We start from the raw sequence: 14,487 nt of genomic DNA, 5'->3' as shown, positions 1-14,487 counted from the left end.
CGCGTGTGTGTGTGTGTGTGTGTGTGTGTGTGTGTGTGTGTGTGTGTGTGTGTGTGTGTGTGATGGTATCAGTGACTGCCTTTCACGTGTTGGACACTGATCCACCTAAGAATCCCTTAAGTGGCTCTTTTTGGTGGTCTTGCATGAGAGCTCTGATTCTCTCATTCTCTCTCTGCTCGTGCATGCTCTCTCTCACACACACACACACACACACACACACACACACACACACACACACACACACACACACACTCACCTCTACGCTACACAGTGGGCTTAACAAAATTTGCACTGCTTATCAAAAATCAGCTTGAGCAGCTTTGCATGACGTAAAAAATTGGTGAAAACTAACATATTTCAGATGGCCGATAATGTTTTCTGACTTGGTTTCTCCATTTTTCCCGACCTGTACCTGCTGACCCAGGACCAACTCAGCTTTCCTCCCATTAGTTGTTAACGCCTGTGTCATATATAAACTGATCCCAGATCTGTCACAGAACATGAGCTCGAGAGGAGGCGTGGCTTTCCTCTGGGATCTTGTTAAAGGATTAAATCCTCCTCACCTGTCAGAAATCGATGTGGTTTGTGCTGAGGGGGGAAAGTAGGAGGGAAACGAGGGAAGGATTTTAAATGGGTTGGTCGAAGGGTTCAGAAGGCATGTGTATGTGTGTGTGAAGTCAATGCCAAATAGGGCATTAGAGTAGTGCGCCAAAGTCACCGTGGGGAGTCATTCAAAGACATTCAAGCATAGAAAATGTACCAAAAGGAGATCAGGAGAAATGCTGGAGCAAATTCTGAGAATAGGCGTGGGTAACACAACACAAGACCCCCTATTTAGCAGCAGCATGTGAACGTTTTACACATGCTATAAAGTAGCTGTAAGCAGAAGTATGAAGCGAAGTGTTCATTTATGCATTTGCAAACAACTTAAACTCCTCCTGTGGGCACCCATAAGTGGAGGCTGGTGCATAAAATGATAATGACTGATAATATAGTTAAACACAGATGTGTAAGTCATAAATGGACAAATCCTGTACATTAAACCCTTAAAATGTCAATATATCTGCTTACAACTACATTATAGTATCTTAGAAGCATTTTATTAAATGTTTATATGATACTAATCAAAAAACTAAAGTAGTCTTTTGTCTGTTTGTCCATGTTATTACAGATGCACATCTGCAAACTGTGGTATCATTTAATAACCAATGAAAAACAGAAAATCAGTGGATTAGTAGAAAAAATGGATTAAAAATGATTCGTAAGGGAGAGAAAAATGGACTAAAAGAAGATTCCTCACATGGCTTCCTAAATGCTACAAAATCAGCAGTATTTCATACCTACATTACAAATGATACAGATAAATTCAGTCAGGGTCTGAGGTTATTTGCTTAACATGCAACAGAAAATTGTTCCTTCTTGTGTATTTTCTGGTTTTGAATAAAATGAATGATATCTGATCCATTATGTGTGCGTGCAGATGAACATGTTTTCATCACATCTAAAGTTGCACCACAAAATCAGGTATGTTCTCATTTCTTTTCCTAATCCTCGTCCTGGGTGCCTCGTCATTTATGGAGCAGAGAATGGGAAAAACATGCTCTGCATCTTTAACTAAGCTTCAGCATTGACATGTTTTTGTTTGGTGGAGAAAATGAGGGAGGTGGCCTCACGCTGTCACTTCCTCTTTGACGTTTTGGGCAGCTTTTTTTGGTCCAGTTTGGTCCAGAGATCAATACTTGTCTCTTATCTCTCTATGACTCAGACTCTGCTGTCTCATGCCAGACTCTCTCCATCCAGGTGTCTCTTTGTTTCATTTCCTCTCCTTGAGCCTGTGCTCATCTCTTCATCTCTGACTATTCAGTGAACCAAATATTGATCGTGGTACTGTAAGGAAGTGAAAAGGTGTTAAAGTTGCCCCACAAATTCCCAATTTTAGAGCTCCTGCAGATATTGCAGGATTTTAAGAGCACAAATGAGACTCTAAATACAGGAACAAGACTGATGTCAGCATGTGTCACTCAACATGACATCAGCTAAAGTCTGTAAGTCTTCAACACAAACACGTGAGTCATTGGGTGCATTCCCTGCCACGGCTAACGAGATTCCCCTCATTAAGTCCTTTAAGTGGTAATCTGTATAGAAGAGTTGGGGGTGTCGAAGAGTGGAGTGAGTCTGCGGGAGGGAAGCAGAAGAAGCAGAGGCTTAAACCTGGACCAGAAAACAGTGATTTTCTCCCGAGAGGGCTGAGGAACACAGGTGCAACATCTTATGGAGAGTCCTCAATCGTGTCTTCTTTGTTTTCTCTGATTTATTCTAAAGCTTTGGTGGATTGTCTGGCTGTGGTTAAAGCCATCTGGCTGGGGATTTAGCAGGATTTTATGCTGTGAGCCTTTGGCCAACTGTGGCCTCTTGCATAGGTAAGAAAAGTCTGGACTGGACCAACATGCTAAACCAAGTTAATACTGTGTGGATGTATAGTGAGTGAAAAGATGACCTGCTTAAAATGAATCTGACTTTTATCATTTTTTGTTCTTGTGTGGTTTCCATCTTTCTCTTCTCCTTCCGTTTCCTCTAGATGACAAACACTTCATCTGCATATGTCATCTCTGTAAGCAGGTGTGTGTGTGAGAGAGTGTGTCCACTAAGTCTGTCTGTCTGAGCCTTGTCTGAATGCCGTCCTTGTCCTTGGTATGTCTCAACCTGAGTTATTGCCGCCACCGGACGTGACACTGTGTGCGTCCTGAGTTTGTCCTGTCGGAGAAACACAACATGAGCGAAGGACAGAACCTTTCTATATTTACCCATCAACTGTCAAAGAAGTAGCGGCGCTCATTCCCTCCCATCCAGAGAGCTGTGGGGCATCATGGAGTCTATGGTGAGAGCAAAGAAGTCGCTGAGGACGCCCATCAGGAGGCTGACCAGCTGTGTGTCGGGGGTGAAGGAGAGGAAGTTATGTGCCAAACGCAGGAACATGACGGGAAGAGGAGGGGGAAGAAGAGGAACATGCAACAGGTTGGGGAGGACCCCTCCTCTCCGCACTACACACCCCAAAGACCCGGCAGTCATCCGCTCATACCAGGCAGACCTGGAGAAGGAGAGGCAAGTGGACTCATACTGTAGAAACACCACATGCAGCGGTGGAGGAAGGATTCAGATCCTTCACTTAAAGGCAGAATGAGCAGAAAAATAATCCCTCTCACTCATCATTTATGAGCTGCTACAAGTTTGCCCTGTATCTACACAGACTGGAGCTGAGCCTGTATTTCCTGATTTTGTTGTGTCTGGGACATTTCTGGGTGTCAGCCTCTGGGCAGCGGGTGTGTGGCCCCCAGCCATTCTGGGTCTTGATGTGGAAAAACTTCGGGTCAGTCTGCAGTTTGATGAAAAGAATAACAACATGTTCAGCTCAAATTGTCTTTACTTGAATATTTCAGTTTATTTCACATAAATCTGATATTGGACACAGTCAAGTACTAAAGTAACATTACATTCACTTGGCTTTACACAGCATATTCATATTCATACATCATACAGAATCTGCTGTCATCACGGCTCTAGGCAGGAAGCAGGCACTCTGTGTGTGTGTGTGTATGTGTGTGTGTGTGTGTGTGTGTGTGTGTGTGTGTGTGTGTGTTACTTGGCTGACATCTTATCGTCACCTCCAGACAGGCAGGAGCTTCTCAACATAAAACTTGTTAAGTGTGAAGGGCACTCAGGCTTCTCACATCAACTACATGTCATAAATTCAAGCTTTCATAAAAGACGCAGACTCAAACGTTCCTCTATGCTCATGAATTTCTATCACAAGTCAGAAGCTGAATTCTCCCGTCTGGACACAAACGCAAGTAATGTTGCTGTTGGCTTGTTTGTAACTCAACAGATTACTCCTGTTATTATCATGACGAGTAATTATTTTGTATTGCTGCTATGTCTGTTTCGTTCGTTCGTTTCGTTCATATGCACAAAAAATGCCATTAAAACATGATAAACACATGATTTGATCAAATATTTGCAAGATACAGTACCTCATCGCTGAATTTCTGGCAGGTAGACAGGTATACTGCTCTTGACTTACTGCCTTATGCATGTATGTGATGCTGCAGGTGGGACCCTGGACTTTGTTCTGGAGACCACAGTCTGGGGCCGCGTTGGAGGAGGGGCCAACTTTGAATGTTGTGTTTACAAACTGCAACCGAAAAATCCTACTCATTTTGCCTTTAAGTAAAAATACACAGTGAAAATACTTCATTACAAGTAAAAGTCCTATGTTCAAAGTGTTATTTAAGTTTTATGAGCTAAATGTACTTGAATATCAAACGTTTACTACAGCAAAAGGTCACTGTGTATGCTGTAAAATGTTATATTATAGAATAAGTATTTTACTTTTGTAGTTGCTCAGGATGAAGTTAATTCTTTTTTTAATTATTTACCTTTAGGTAATTTCTATAATAATGCATCATATCTTAAGATAATCATATGTTTTATACAATCTTAATATGTTAAGTAAAAGATTGAGATTTTTTTGTTGAAATGTAAACAAATAAAAAGTGCAGTATTTGTGTAGAAATGGGAAAACTGACTTTTGTTCGCATGTGAAACGAATTCAACAACTGTATGAACTTAAATTTGAACTGACTTTGTTTTAACTGTGATGTTTTTCTAATGGTTCTGTCTGCAGCAGCTGTTATTTGCTTTCATTACAGAAGGCAGCTCAAATCAATCAAGTTGATTCAAGTCACCTGTGGAGATACTGCTTGATTAAATTCGGTCTGTGATATGTCAGGTGTATTTATGTTGTGTCGTCTGTGTTTACAGAAAGCTGAGGGAAGCAATGAACGCTCAGAAGAATGCAGAGAGAGCAGCTATGAGGGCGCACTTCAGGAGAAAATATCAGCTGTCTGAGGTCTGTGTTTGTGTTTGTAGTAAAACAAGAAAAATCCTGAAAAAAAATCTTGAATGAAGTATTTACATATTTTCCTATGTTCTCAAACAGTGTTTAGATATTTTGTGCATTGTGATGCATGCTGTTTCAGGTTCAAACACAGATTAAAACATTTCTATTAAAATAAATGCAGAGGCCTGTACAGCTAAAGTTCTCCAGCTTTGTCAAACCAAATAACAGGCCTGCACTATCCACACTGTATGATGGCTTAGCATGGGCGTGCATAATGTAGACAAATCCAGAGTTAAGTTAGATCATCAACTCGTTTTACTGTCACATTTTCAGCCTTTCAACCCTCTTCTTCTTCTTCTTCTTCTGTTTTTCCTTCACGATTAGAGCTCCAAGGACATGAACCACCTGAGGTCCGTTGGCGGGAAGGTGTCGCTCCCCCGTGAGCTGTCAAAGATCATTCATCCCGAAACCAAAACCAAGGACAACGGCTTCAACCTACTGAGCGCCTTCCAAGGTCTCAGCTTCAGCACAGCGGCGCTCACAGGGAAGAGACACAGCAAGACGACCACTCCTACGCCAGCGAGGGGGGACGCTTGTAAAGTCATGTGATCAATATGTGATCACAAGGACGATCAGTACACTGCCTTCTGATTGTCAGTTGTTAAAAACAATGGGGGGGGGGGGACAAACACAAACTGTGCAAACATTTGATTCCAATTATCTCTTTTTAACAAGGTTACAGTGTCAAAAGCACAAGTAGAAAAATGCTTGCTGTCAATCTGATGCTTTTAGATGAACATCACCGCTGCATTAATGTGTCTGTTGCATTTTACTGCAGCACATGTTTAAAGTTGAGCTAATTGTAACTACTTTATATATATTTGATACATATATCTCATATTCTATAAGATGATCACATGTCTGTGGCATCACTGTCCTGTGAGAACCATGTTTCTCCAAAAAGTCAGTTTTTATTCAGCTCAGAACAACAGCGCTGTTCTCTAAGTTTTTAAAATGCTAATTTGTGTTTTAATTTGAGGAGTAGAAGTTTCTCAAGCCATAAAGGAACACTCAATCCTTCATTTTATCAGGGAAATTCAAGTTCAGAGTCACCAGATTCGGAGATACATGGTTTTCACTAGACATGAATGGTATGAGTAATCTGAAAAGTAACTAATAACTATAGCTGTCAGACAAATTTAGTGCAGTACAAAGTACAGTATTTGATATGTAGTGGAGTAGAAATAAAGCATAAAAAGTACAAGTACCTCAAAATTGTACTTTGCTGTACTTGAATAAATGTACTTAGTTACATTCCACCACTGCCTGTTACACACAGTGAAAACGTGTAAGTCAGACTTTCTTTTTCTACTCCTTTTTTGTCTTTTTGTAGCATTAATAATATGTAACAGCCAGATGATTTAATATCTTCTATAAAATGTACTAAATATTAATTTCAGTTGCTTAAAAACTCAAACCTGCAATGTAATGAATTCTCTGACAATAACCTTATTAATGCACCAGTCAGTAAAACTTACCTCACAAGTGTACAATAATGAAGTTAATTAATGAAATAATGACTCGAGTCAATGCATTGTTCGTAACCTAATGATGTGTTATATTAGGAGTTTGTAATAATTATTACATTATCAGTTAAAAGCATGTAACATAGTTTTGATAATGACATTCATAATGAAGATTTCGCATTTCTGTCAAAGGGTGGATCACACTTTCATCCCATGCAGACTGGCATTTTGTTACATTCTAATTATTCTTATTTATATTATGTGTTATATAATCTGTAGCTAGTTTCTTCTTACGGGACTGTTATGTCTCTGTAAACAACACACAAGTAAGGAACCTCAGGGCAACACCTTCACATTTCATCACACATTCACACAAGTAATGAAAAAACATTCAAAATATGCTCTTTTTTTTATGTGTGATGTGGTGTTTCTTTGTAAATAATCTGTGATCTGTATCACATGCGTATATGAGCCAAACTGTATTGGTAATGTTTAAGAGTCACATGTTAAGACATTAGTTTCTTGTGATAACTCTTGTTTTCACTGAGATGATATTGGTGTGTTTATAGTTTCATGCTGCTAATCAAAGGTTTTTATACAACAGGAAGAAAAAACCCTCTAAAACACATAGACAGTTTATTAGCTGTGACAAAAACTTGTAATAAACATGTTTTTGACCAGCTGGACTTGGTGTGTGTGTGTTTTATTTGGATTCTGTTTTAATTCTCTTGAACTTTGATTCTCACATCCATAAATCATCACCTGCTATCAGTTCATTAGAGCGATAGAGCACATTCAAGGATATGAGGTTGGGGATGGAGGAGGGAAATAATCAGGCCTGCAGAGACGATGACGAGGGGTGTCACAACTCTGGATGAGCCCATTGCATCATGAGGAACATGTCCATCCGAGTGACTGTGTGTATCAGAGCACAGGGCACCCGTGGGTCCAGAAATCTGCTGTGTGGTGTCATGCCACAAAGAGCTCTTTGCATGACTGCAGCAGGGACGGTGGTAGATGCAAAGTTAGAAGGGAGAAAAGGAGCTGAGAGTGCAGGAGTTAGAAAGAGGGGTGTGGATGGACCGGTGCGGAGCTTTGAGGAGATCCCTCACACAGGGAGGAATGGCTGGGTCAACCTGGTGAAATTCTGGAGAGAAGATCGTTTCCGGCAGCTCCACAGGCACATGGAGAGGACCTTCAACGCCCTTGGTCCCATCTACAGGTAGCAGGAAGCTAGAGGGAACATGTCAGAAGCTACGTGCTTAAAAAAGTTTTGAGAGCAACAAAAGTGCAGGTTCAGGAGTTGTTAATCACCTCGTGTGTGGCACTGATGCATTTAGGTTTTCCAGTGTGTTTATGTAGCAGTAGTGCAAATGACTGTGTGTGTGTGTGTGTGTGTGTGTGTGTGTGTGTGTGTGTGTGTGTGTGTGTGTGTGTGTGTGAAGGGAGCATGTGGGCACCCAAAGCAGTGTGAACATCATGTTGCCATCTGACATTGGTGAGCTGTTTCGCTCAGAGGGCCTGCACCCCCGACGGATGACCCTGCAGCCCTGGGCGACACACAGAGAGACACGACAGCACAGCAAGGGGGTCTTCCTCAAGTAGGTACCACCCCTGTGCATGTGTATTCCTCATATTGTTGTGATATAGTGTAAATTTGTTTTGGATTTAGGGGTAAAATACAATAGTCCCCACTATGTAAGTTATTCAGTTTTAGGGTTAAGGCTTAAGTATCTGGGAAAATATTGTATGAATGTCAAGTCAATGTGTACAATGTGTGTGTGTGTGTGTGTGTGTGTGTGTGTGAGTGTGTGTGTGTGTGTGCCCATGTATTACTATGTTTACACAGTCACATTGTGGGGACTTGTACTTGTGGGGACAAAATGCAGGTCCCCATAATGTAAATCATTACATTTGAAGGTGAAGACTTGGGCTAAGGTTGAGTTTAAGCAAATACTGGTTATGGTTATGGTGAGGGTAAGTCTCCAGGAAATGAATGGAAGTCTATGTAATGTCCCCAAAAGTGACGTGTATGTGTTTGTGTTTGTGTTTGTGTTTGTGTTTGTGTTTGTGCATGTGTTTGTGTTTGTGCATGTGTTTGTGTTTGTGCATGTGTTTGTGTTTGTGTTTGTGCATGTGTTTGTGTATGTAATCACTTGTGCCATCACCATCTTTCATTTCTTGGGGTCATTCAATCAGTCGTGGAAAGTGTTCCAAACCCCTTGTTGCTGTAGGTTTTTAAGGCTCGTACATGTAGAATATTGATATGATTGTAGCACCTTTGAAATTATTCTTATGGTTTTTGTTCGTAGAAAAATCAGCCAATTCCATTAAAAAGTGGTGCCGCCTGCGTTACTTTCTGCCCATTCTTCACAGTGGGTGATGTCATGCATTGTTGTTGTCAAAATCGGACATTTTCAAATCCTACACATTGTTTATTTCAAAGATTTAGTATCATACTTGCATAAAATTGGAAAACTCAGATGTATTGAGTTTTAGTCCCTAACATAGGTCAAGATGCAAAAACACTAGATCCTACACTTCACACGATTCAAACAACAGCATAATGTTCACAGGCTCAATGATCTCATCTGGGTTATTTTGTCAGATTTAAGAAAAATCTCCAGAGCCACAGAAGACAAAACAACTGTTTTCACACAGAAGTGCTCAGTATGAATTGGCCTCTATGTGGAGAATTGGTGGAATGCCCTTTGGAAATCTGTTATTTGCTTTCACCCTGGGATTCTCCTGAAAAATGTCTCTGACAGATATACAAAACAACTACAAAGAGACACTAAATGACCACAAAAAGACAGAGGACAACCACAAAGACATAAAAGGACAACAAAGAGACATGAAATGACTAAAAAAAAAAGTACCACAAAGAGGCCACACAGTGATGAAAAATGACTACAAATGATTCCGCTGTGATGTTTGTGATGTTTTGTGTGTCTTCAGTCTGGGTGTCCTGCTTCTATTTGGGAGGGGTGGGCTGCTTTTTACATGTCTATGCCCAGCTTCATCTCATAATCCTTCTTTGGTTAGTTTATGACTAAAAGTTGCAGAACTAACTTGGAGGTAAACTTCAGGATAAGGCAAGAGGAAAGCCAAACTGACAGAGAAACAACCTTTCTGCATCACGAATATTTAAATAAAGCACATCTGCATGAGACCCAGTTTCTTTGCATCACAATGACAGAGCAGAAGTGAAACAGGTCGAGTTTCATGCCTCACTCCGAATCTTCTCTCCACAGGAACGGCGAGGAGTGGCGGGCAGACCGTCTACTGCTCAACAAGGAGGTGATGATGAGTGCAGCCGTGAAGCGCTTTCTCCCTCTGCTTGATGAGGTGGCGAGGGATTTCTGTCGAATGCTGCGGGCGAGAGTGGAGAGGGAGGGAAGGGGCGAGGAGAGGAAGCGCAGTCTGACCATGGATCCCAGTCCTGACCTCTTCCGCTTCGCACTGGAAGGTCGGAGGTCATCAACCCCAGTCATTTGTGACCTGTGGTGTATTCTTATGTGTGATTGTTAACTTGAAGTTTATATGAACTCATGTTTTATTTATATGGAGGAGAGAAAATCCTGCCTCTTTTTCTAACCAGGAAAAGAGGGGAGGGAGCTTTAAAACAAGGGTCTGATTGGGACACCCCACCTCTTAACTGTCACACCTCCTTCTCAGCAGGCGATCACTCCCGATGTCCCATGGGAGGGGAGGGGTTGGATTAAGGTCACCTCCCTCTTTTGACAGGCTCTCATTCACCCTGTGAATAACAATCAGCTCTTTGGATTGAGTCACAAACGCTGACGTAGGCTGTGACAGGGTCTCATGTCAGAGGAATTATATAATCTGCATCACCTTTTCAAAGAATGTGCAAAAAGATAACTTTCCCCCCTGCTAATATCCCACTGCTTCTGCTCTTTCTCTTTTCAATTACAAGATATTCTCACCTCGTACGAGAACCAAACCTCTTTTCAACCCAAGGCATATCTGTCGTTAACATATTAGAGCTGTAGGAGGTCAAGGAGAATATGCACCTTTAAAAATAGAAACACCAACAAAGACGATCAAAGCTGCAGCATTCTTTCACCAGGTCTGCTCCTTTCATGTGCCTATCTGCAGCATGCCACATTCGCAAGTGTGAATGCTTGTGTGACTCAGTGTGCTGTACACTTGTATGCATCTGTGTGTGTGTGTGTGTGTGTGTGTGTGTGTGTGTGTGTGTGTGTGTGTGTGTGTGTGTGTGTTAGAGAGAGAGAGAGAGAGAGAGAGAGAGAGAGAGAGAGAGAGCGAAAGGGCCAGAGTTGACTTTGAGTCAGGCTGGTTTTGCTCTTAAAGGACCCCAACACACGAAGCCAGGTGCTAAGCCGTGGTAGGGATGGACCGCCAAAGAACTCTATTCCAGTCTGCAATGTGTAGATGCTTTAATACAAGCGTGTCTGATAGGTGATGGATGTCTGGTGGAGGAGAGACAGTTCCTCTGAGGCAACATATGCACTGAGAAAATAAAACTGGGGCTGGATTTGAAAAAAGCTAAATATGTTCTCACTGTCACAGAGAGAAGTGTCTTTTTTTTTAACGTTAAAAATGGCTTTTGGCTTTTTTTTTGGCTGGTATTCCTTCACAGCTTACGTGAGTCAGGGAGTTAATCTACTTAAAAACCTGTCAGGTTCATTATTCAGTGAAGCCTTTATTAGTTTGGAATATTTTCTTGTTGTAGCCTTGTCATTTTTTTTAATCTTCTGAGGGTTTGTTTGCTCACCTTGTGTCTGTTATCTCTCACCCTCACCCACCTCCCCCTCCCTCCCTCCCTACCTCCCCCCCTGCAGCTAGCTGCCATGTGATCTACGGGGAGCGTATTGGCCTCTTCTCCTCATCTCCTTCCCTGGAGTCCCAGAAGTTCATCTGGGCTGTGGAGCGAATGCTGGCAACTACCCCACCTCTCCTCTACTTGCCCCCTCGTCTGCTGCTTCGCATCGGCGCTCCCCTGTGGACTCAGCACGCCAGTGCATGGGACCACATCTTCAGTCATGGTAGGAAGATCTACAAGCTGCCTTTGGACTCCTCTAAGGCAGGGACTAATGGATCATTTCACTTGGATATCTAGCTTATCTAACTCTTCAATCTATTTCCTTACTCCCCTTCATTACTCCCATCGTACCTGCCATCCTCTCACATGCACACACACCTCTCACATCCTGGTCTTCTTCCAGCTGAGGCGAGGATCCAGAGGGGTTACCAGAGACTGTCATCCCCACAAGGTCGAGGGTCTGAGTCTGGAGCAGCTGGAAGCCAGTACACCGGGGTCCTGGGCCAGCTCATGGAGAAAGGGCAGCTATCTTTGGACCTCATCAAAGCCAACATCACTGAGCTGATGGCTGGAGGGGTTGACACGGTGTGTGTGTGTGTGTGTGTGTGTGTGTGTGTGTGTGTGTGTGTGTGTGTGTGTGTGTGTGTGTGTGTGTGTGTGTGTGTGTGTGTGTTTGTCTTCTTTGGCTTCCATCTGTAAACCTCACCCTGACTGATTCCAATCCTCTCTGCAGACAGCGGTGCCCCTGCAGTTTGCTCTGTTTGAGCTGGGCCGTAACCCAGAGGTGCAGCAGAGGGTGAGGCAGCAGGTGAAGGAGTCATTGGCTCAGGCTGATGGTGACCCTCATAAAGCCCTACAGGGGGCGCCACTACTGAAAGGCACAATCAAGGAGACTCTCAGGTACTCTAGACTCATCCATCTGTGTCAAGTCAAGTCAGTTTTATTTATATGGCCCAGAGTCCCAAATGACAATATGCCTAAAGCGGCAGACCCTGCAAAAAAGAAGACTCAGGAAGAGCAACAGAGGAAGGATCCCTCTCCCAGGACGACAGATATAAAATAGATGTCATGCATTACAGAATATGTGTGTGGCCTGGTTAGCAAATTTGTGGGATCCTGCATGGGAACTGTCTATGTGTCGGTCACCTACACACACCCACACACACTGTGCTCCATCTCTGCATTGTTAATGTAGCCTGTGTCCTCCAAGCTGCAATCAAATACACAGCACACAGCACACTGTGGATGGCACCTTCATCATGGGCCAACACACCCAGAAATAAACCAATAAGCACATGCTGCACTATCGTTTATTTATGTAGTTGTGTAAATGCATGCACTGGTTGAGAATATGTTTGTGGTAATTTTAATTAAACAGAACTTTATTTAGAAATATAAGCACAATATAAACTAAAATAATGAATTTGACAAAACAATTCAAGCTTCTTCTGTTACTATTTCTAGCCAGTTGAATTGCTCGACAATTCCAAAATATGTAGAAGTGATCGGCCATTGAATTGTTACTGAGCAAAGGAGTCTAGAAAGTGCTGTGGGTGGAATGGTAACAAACTACAATGAAAACCAAGTGATATGGTTGAAAGCCCCAGAATGAGCATGTAAATAAGCTGCAAGTTGTACTTCATGCAACTTTCCTTTAGCCAGGTGCACAAAAACATATTGTGTGCCATGACAACAGGCTTTAGGTCAGGTGACAGCTGTGAGAGGAGAAAAAGCTAATTTCTCCTCAATCAATATAGAGTATCCCATCAATAAAGTATCATGAAGACAAATCATGCTCTGAGCTTGGGAACAGCTGTCTAAGAGTCTGTTTCCATTACGAGTGTTTTCATCAACAGGTGCACCCCTCAAATACCTGAAATGAGAATCGATTACCAGTAATCCTGAGTTTATGTTGAGAGTGAGTCAGATGTCAGTATAGAAAAAATGAATCTGTGTGTGTGTGTATGTGTGTGTGTGTGTGTGTGTGTGTGTGTGTGTGTGTGTGTGTGTGTGTGTGTATGTATGTGTGTGTGTGTGTATATATTTGGTGTAACAGGTTATATCCGGTGGGAACTACAGTGCAGCGGTATCCGATCAAAGATATTGTTCTTCAGAATTACCACATACCTGCTGGGGTGAGTCAAGAACCACACAAGCACATTCAGATAAACTCAGCGCTGCAGCTGACATCACTGTGTTTGACTGACATCAACTGTCCCCTCAGACGATGGTCCAGGCCTGTCTTTACCCTCTGGGAAGGAGTGCAGAGGTGTTTGAGGACCCACAGCGCTTTGACCCCAGCCGGTGGGTCAGCAGCAGAGAGGAAGGCCACGGAGGAGAGGGGACAGGGTTTCGCTCTCTGGCGTTTGGGTTCGGGGCGAGACAGTGTGTCGGGAGGAGGATCGCTGAGAACGAGATGCAGCTCTTGCTCATGCATGTGAGTGATAGCGGGCAAGAGAAGGAGGATGAGGATGGAGGATGGAGGTCCAGGATAAAGGATGCGATGCAAGAGGAAGCTGGAAAGGCTGGTGCTGATTTATAAGGAGGGAAAGACAGACAGATGAGCAGCGGTGGAAGAAAGAAAATAGGCAAATGTGACTCTTCATTATTAATACTAGTATTACTCAGACAAATTTGGATTCATTTTTCAAACCTTTTTCTATTTTTTGCTGTTTTGTGGAAAATATTATGATTTGACCTCATTGTGCCCAAACAGTTATTGAAATGAAAGGGTTCAAGAAGTTTGAGGGAGAATGTCTTCTTAGTGGCAGTGCAAAAAAATTAATGGACATTTGAATCCAAAAACAGGCCAAAAGGCTGGAAACCACTGTTTATTTAATATGTTTTTTAATTTGAAATTTTGATCTGTACATTCTGCTGTCAAATAAATGTAGTGGAGTAAAAAGTACAATATTTCACCTTGAATTATCCTGAAATGAAGGTGACTCAGTTACTTTCCTCCACTGCTGCTGATTGCACCATAACTGTGATCCCTCTTAAGATTTGCTTTCCTTCCCTCCCCCTCTGTCTTCACACTGCCTTCACCTCCTGCCCCTGCCTCCCTCTATCCTCCCCTCCTCTCTCTCTCTCCTCCCTCTCTGTCTAGATCCTGTTGAGCTTCCACCTCAGCGTGTCGTCTTCAGAGGACATCAGAACCATGTGCACCCTCATCCTCCAGCCTGAGACTCCGCCAAGGATCACTTTCAGCAAGCTCTGACACACTCAGAGAGCACAGTTGTGTTTAATCACACCGCTCA

General features: G+C 42.6%; 2 protein-coding genes across 2 annotated transcripts; both read left to right on the top strand.

The window, feature by feature from the left end:
- Positions 1-2,166: 2,166 nt before the first annotated feature.
- Positions 2,167-5,550, top strand: LOC139334291 (complexin-3-like). The gene is made up of 4 exons (XM_070967089.1): positions 2,167-2,420; positions 2,579-3,106; positions 4,823-4,906; positions 5,282-5,550. The coding sequence occupies exons 2-4, from the start codon at positions 2,867-2,869 to the stop codon at positions 5,504-5,506; spliced, it is 549 nt and encodes a 182-aa protein (XP_070823190.1). The 5' UTR covers positions 2,167-2,420; positions 2,579-2,866; the 3' UTR covers positions 5,507-5,550.
- Positions 5,551-7,313: 1,763 nt separating this feature from the next.
- cyp11c1 (cytochrome P450, family 11, subfamily C, polypeptide 1) lies at positions 7,314-14,447 on the top strand. The gene is made up of 9 exons (XM_070965995.1): positions 7,314-7,645; positions 7,869-8,024; positions 9,678-9,892; positions 11,250-11,453; positions 11,634-11,815; positions 11,964-12,130; positions 13,287-13,365; positions 13,455-13,667; positions 14,337-14,447. The coding sequence occupies exons 1-9, from the start codon at positions 7,314-7,316 to the stop codon at positions 14,445-14,447; spliced, it is 1,659 nt and encodes a 552-aa protein (XP_070822096.1).
- Positions 14,448-14,487: the final 40 nt, after the last annotated feature.

The sequence above is a fragment of the Chaetodon trifascialis genome, chromosome 7 (assembly GCF_039877785.1).
Source record: "Chaetodon trifascialis isolate fChaTrf1 chromosome 7, fChaTrf1.hap1, whole genome shotgun sequence".
Lineage (NCBI taxonomy): Eukaryota > Metazoa > Chordata > Actinopteri > Chaetodontiformes > Chaetodontidae > Chaetodon > Chaetodon trifascialis.
This window is presented reverse-complemented; position numbering and strand designations above follow the sequence as displayed.

What these genes read in the sequence shown, in the direction of transcription:
- LOC139334291 (XM_070967089.1), top strand. Translation starts at nt 2,867, where the DNA reads ATGGAGTCTATGGTGAGAGCAAAGAAGTCGCTGAGGACGCCCATCAGG. An exon ending in ACCTGGAGAAGGAGAGGCAA is followed by an intron (nt 3,107 to 4,822) that starts GTGGACTCATAC and finishes GTTTACAGAAAG; the next exon opens with CTGAGGGAAGCAATGAACGC. An exon ending in GAAAATATCAGCTGTCTGAG is followed by an intron (nt 4,907 to 5,281) that starts GTCTGTGTTTGT and finishes CTTCACGATTAG; the next exon opens with AGCTCCAAGGACATGAACCA.
- cyp11c1 (XM_070965995.1), top strand. Translation starts at nt 7,314, where the DNA reads ATGAGGAACATGTCCATCCGAGTGACTGTGTGTATCAGAGCACAGGGC. An exon ending in CTTCCGCTTCGCACTGGAAG is followed by an intron (nt 9,893 to 11,249) that starts GTCGGAGGTCAT and finishes CCCCCCCTGCAG; the next exon opens with CTAGCTGCCATGTGATCTAC. An exon ending in ATTACCACATACCTGCTGGG is followed by an intron (nt 13,366 to 13,454) that starts GTGAGTCAAGAA and finishes CTGTCCCCTCAG; the next exon opens with ACGATGGTCCAGGCCTGTCT.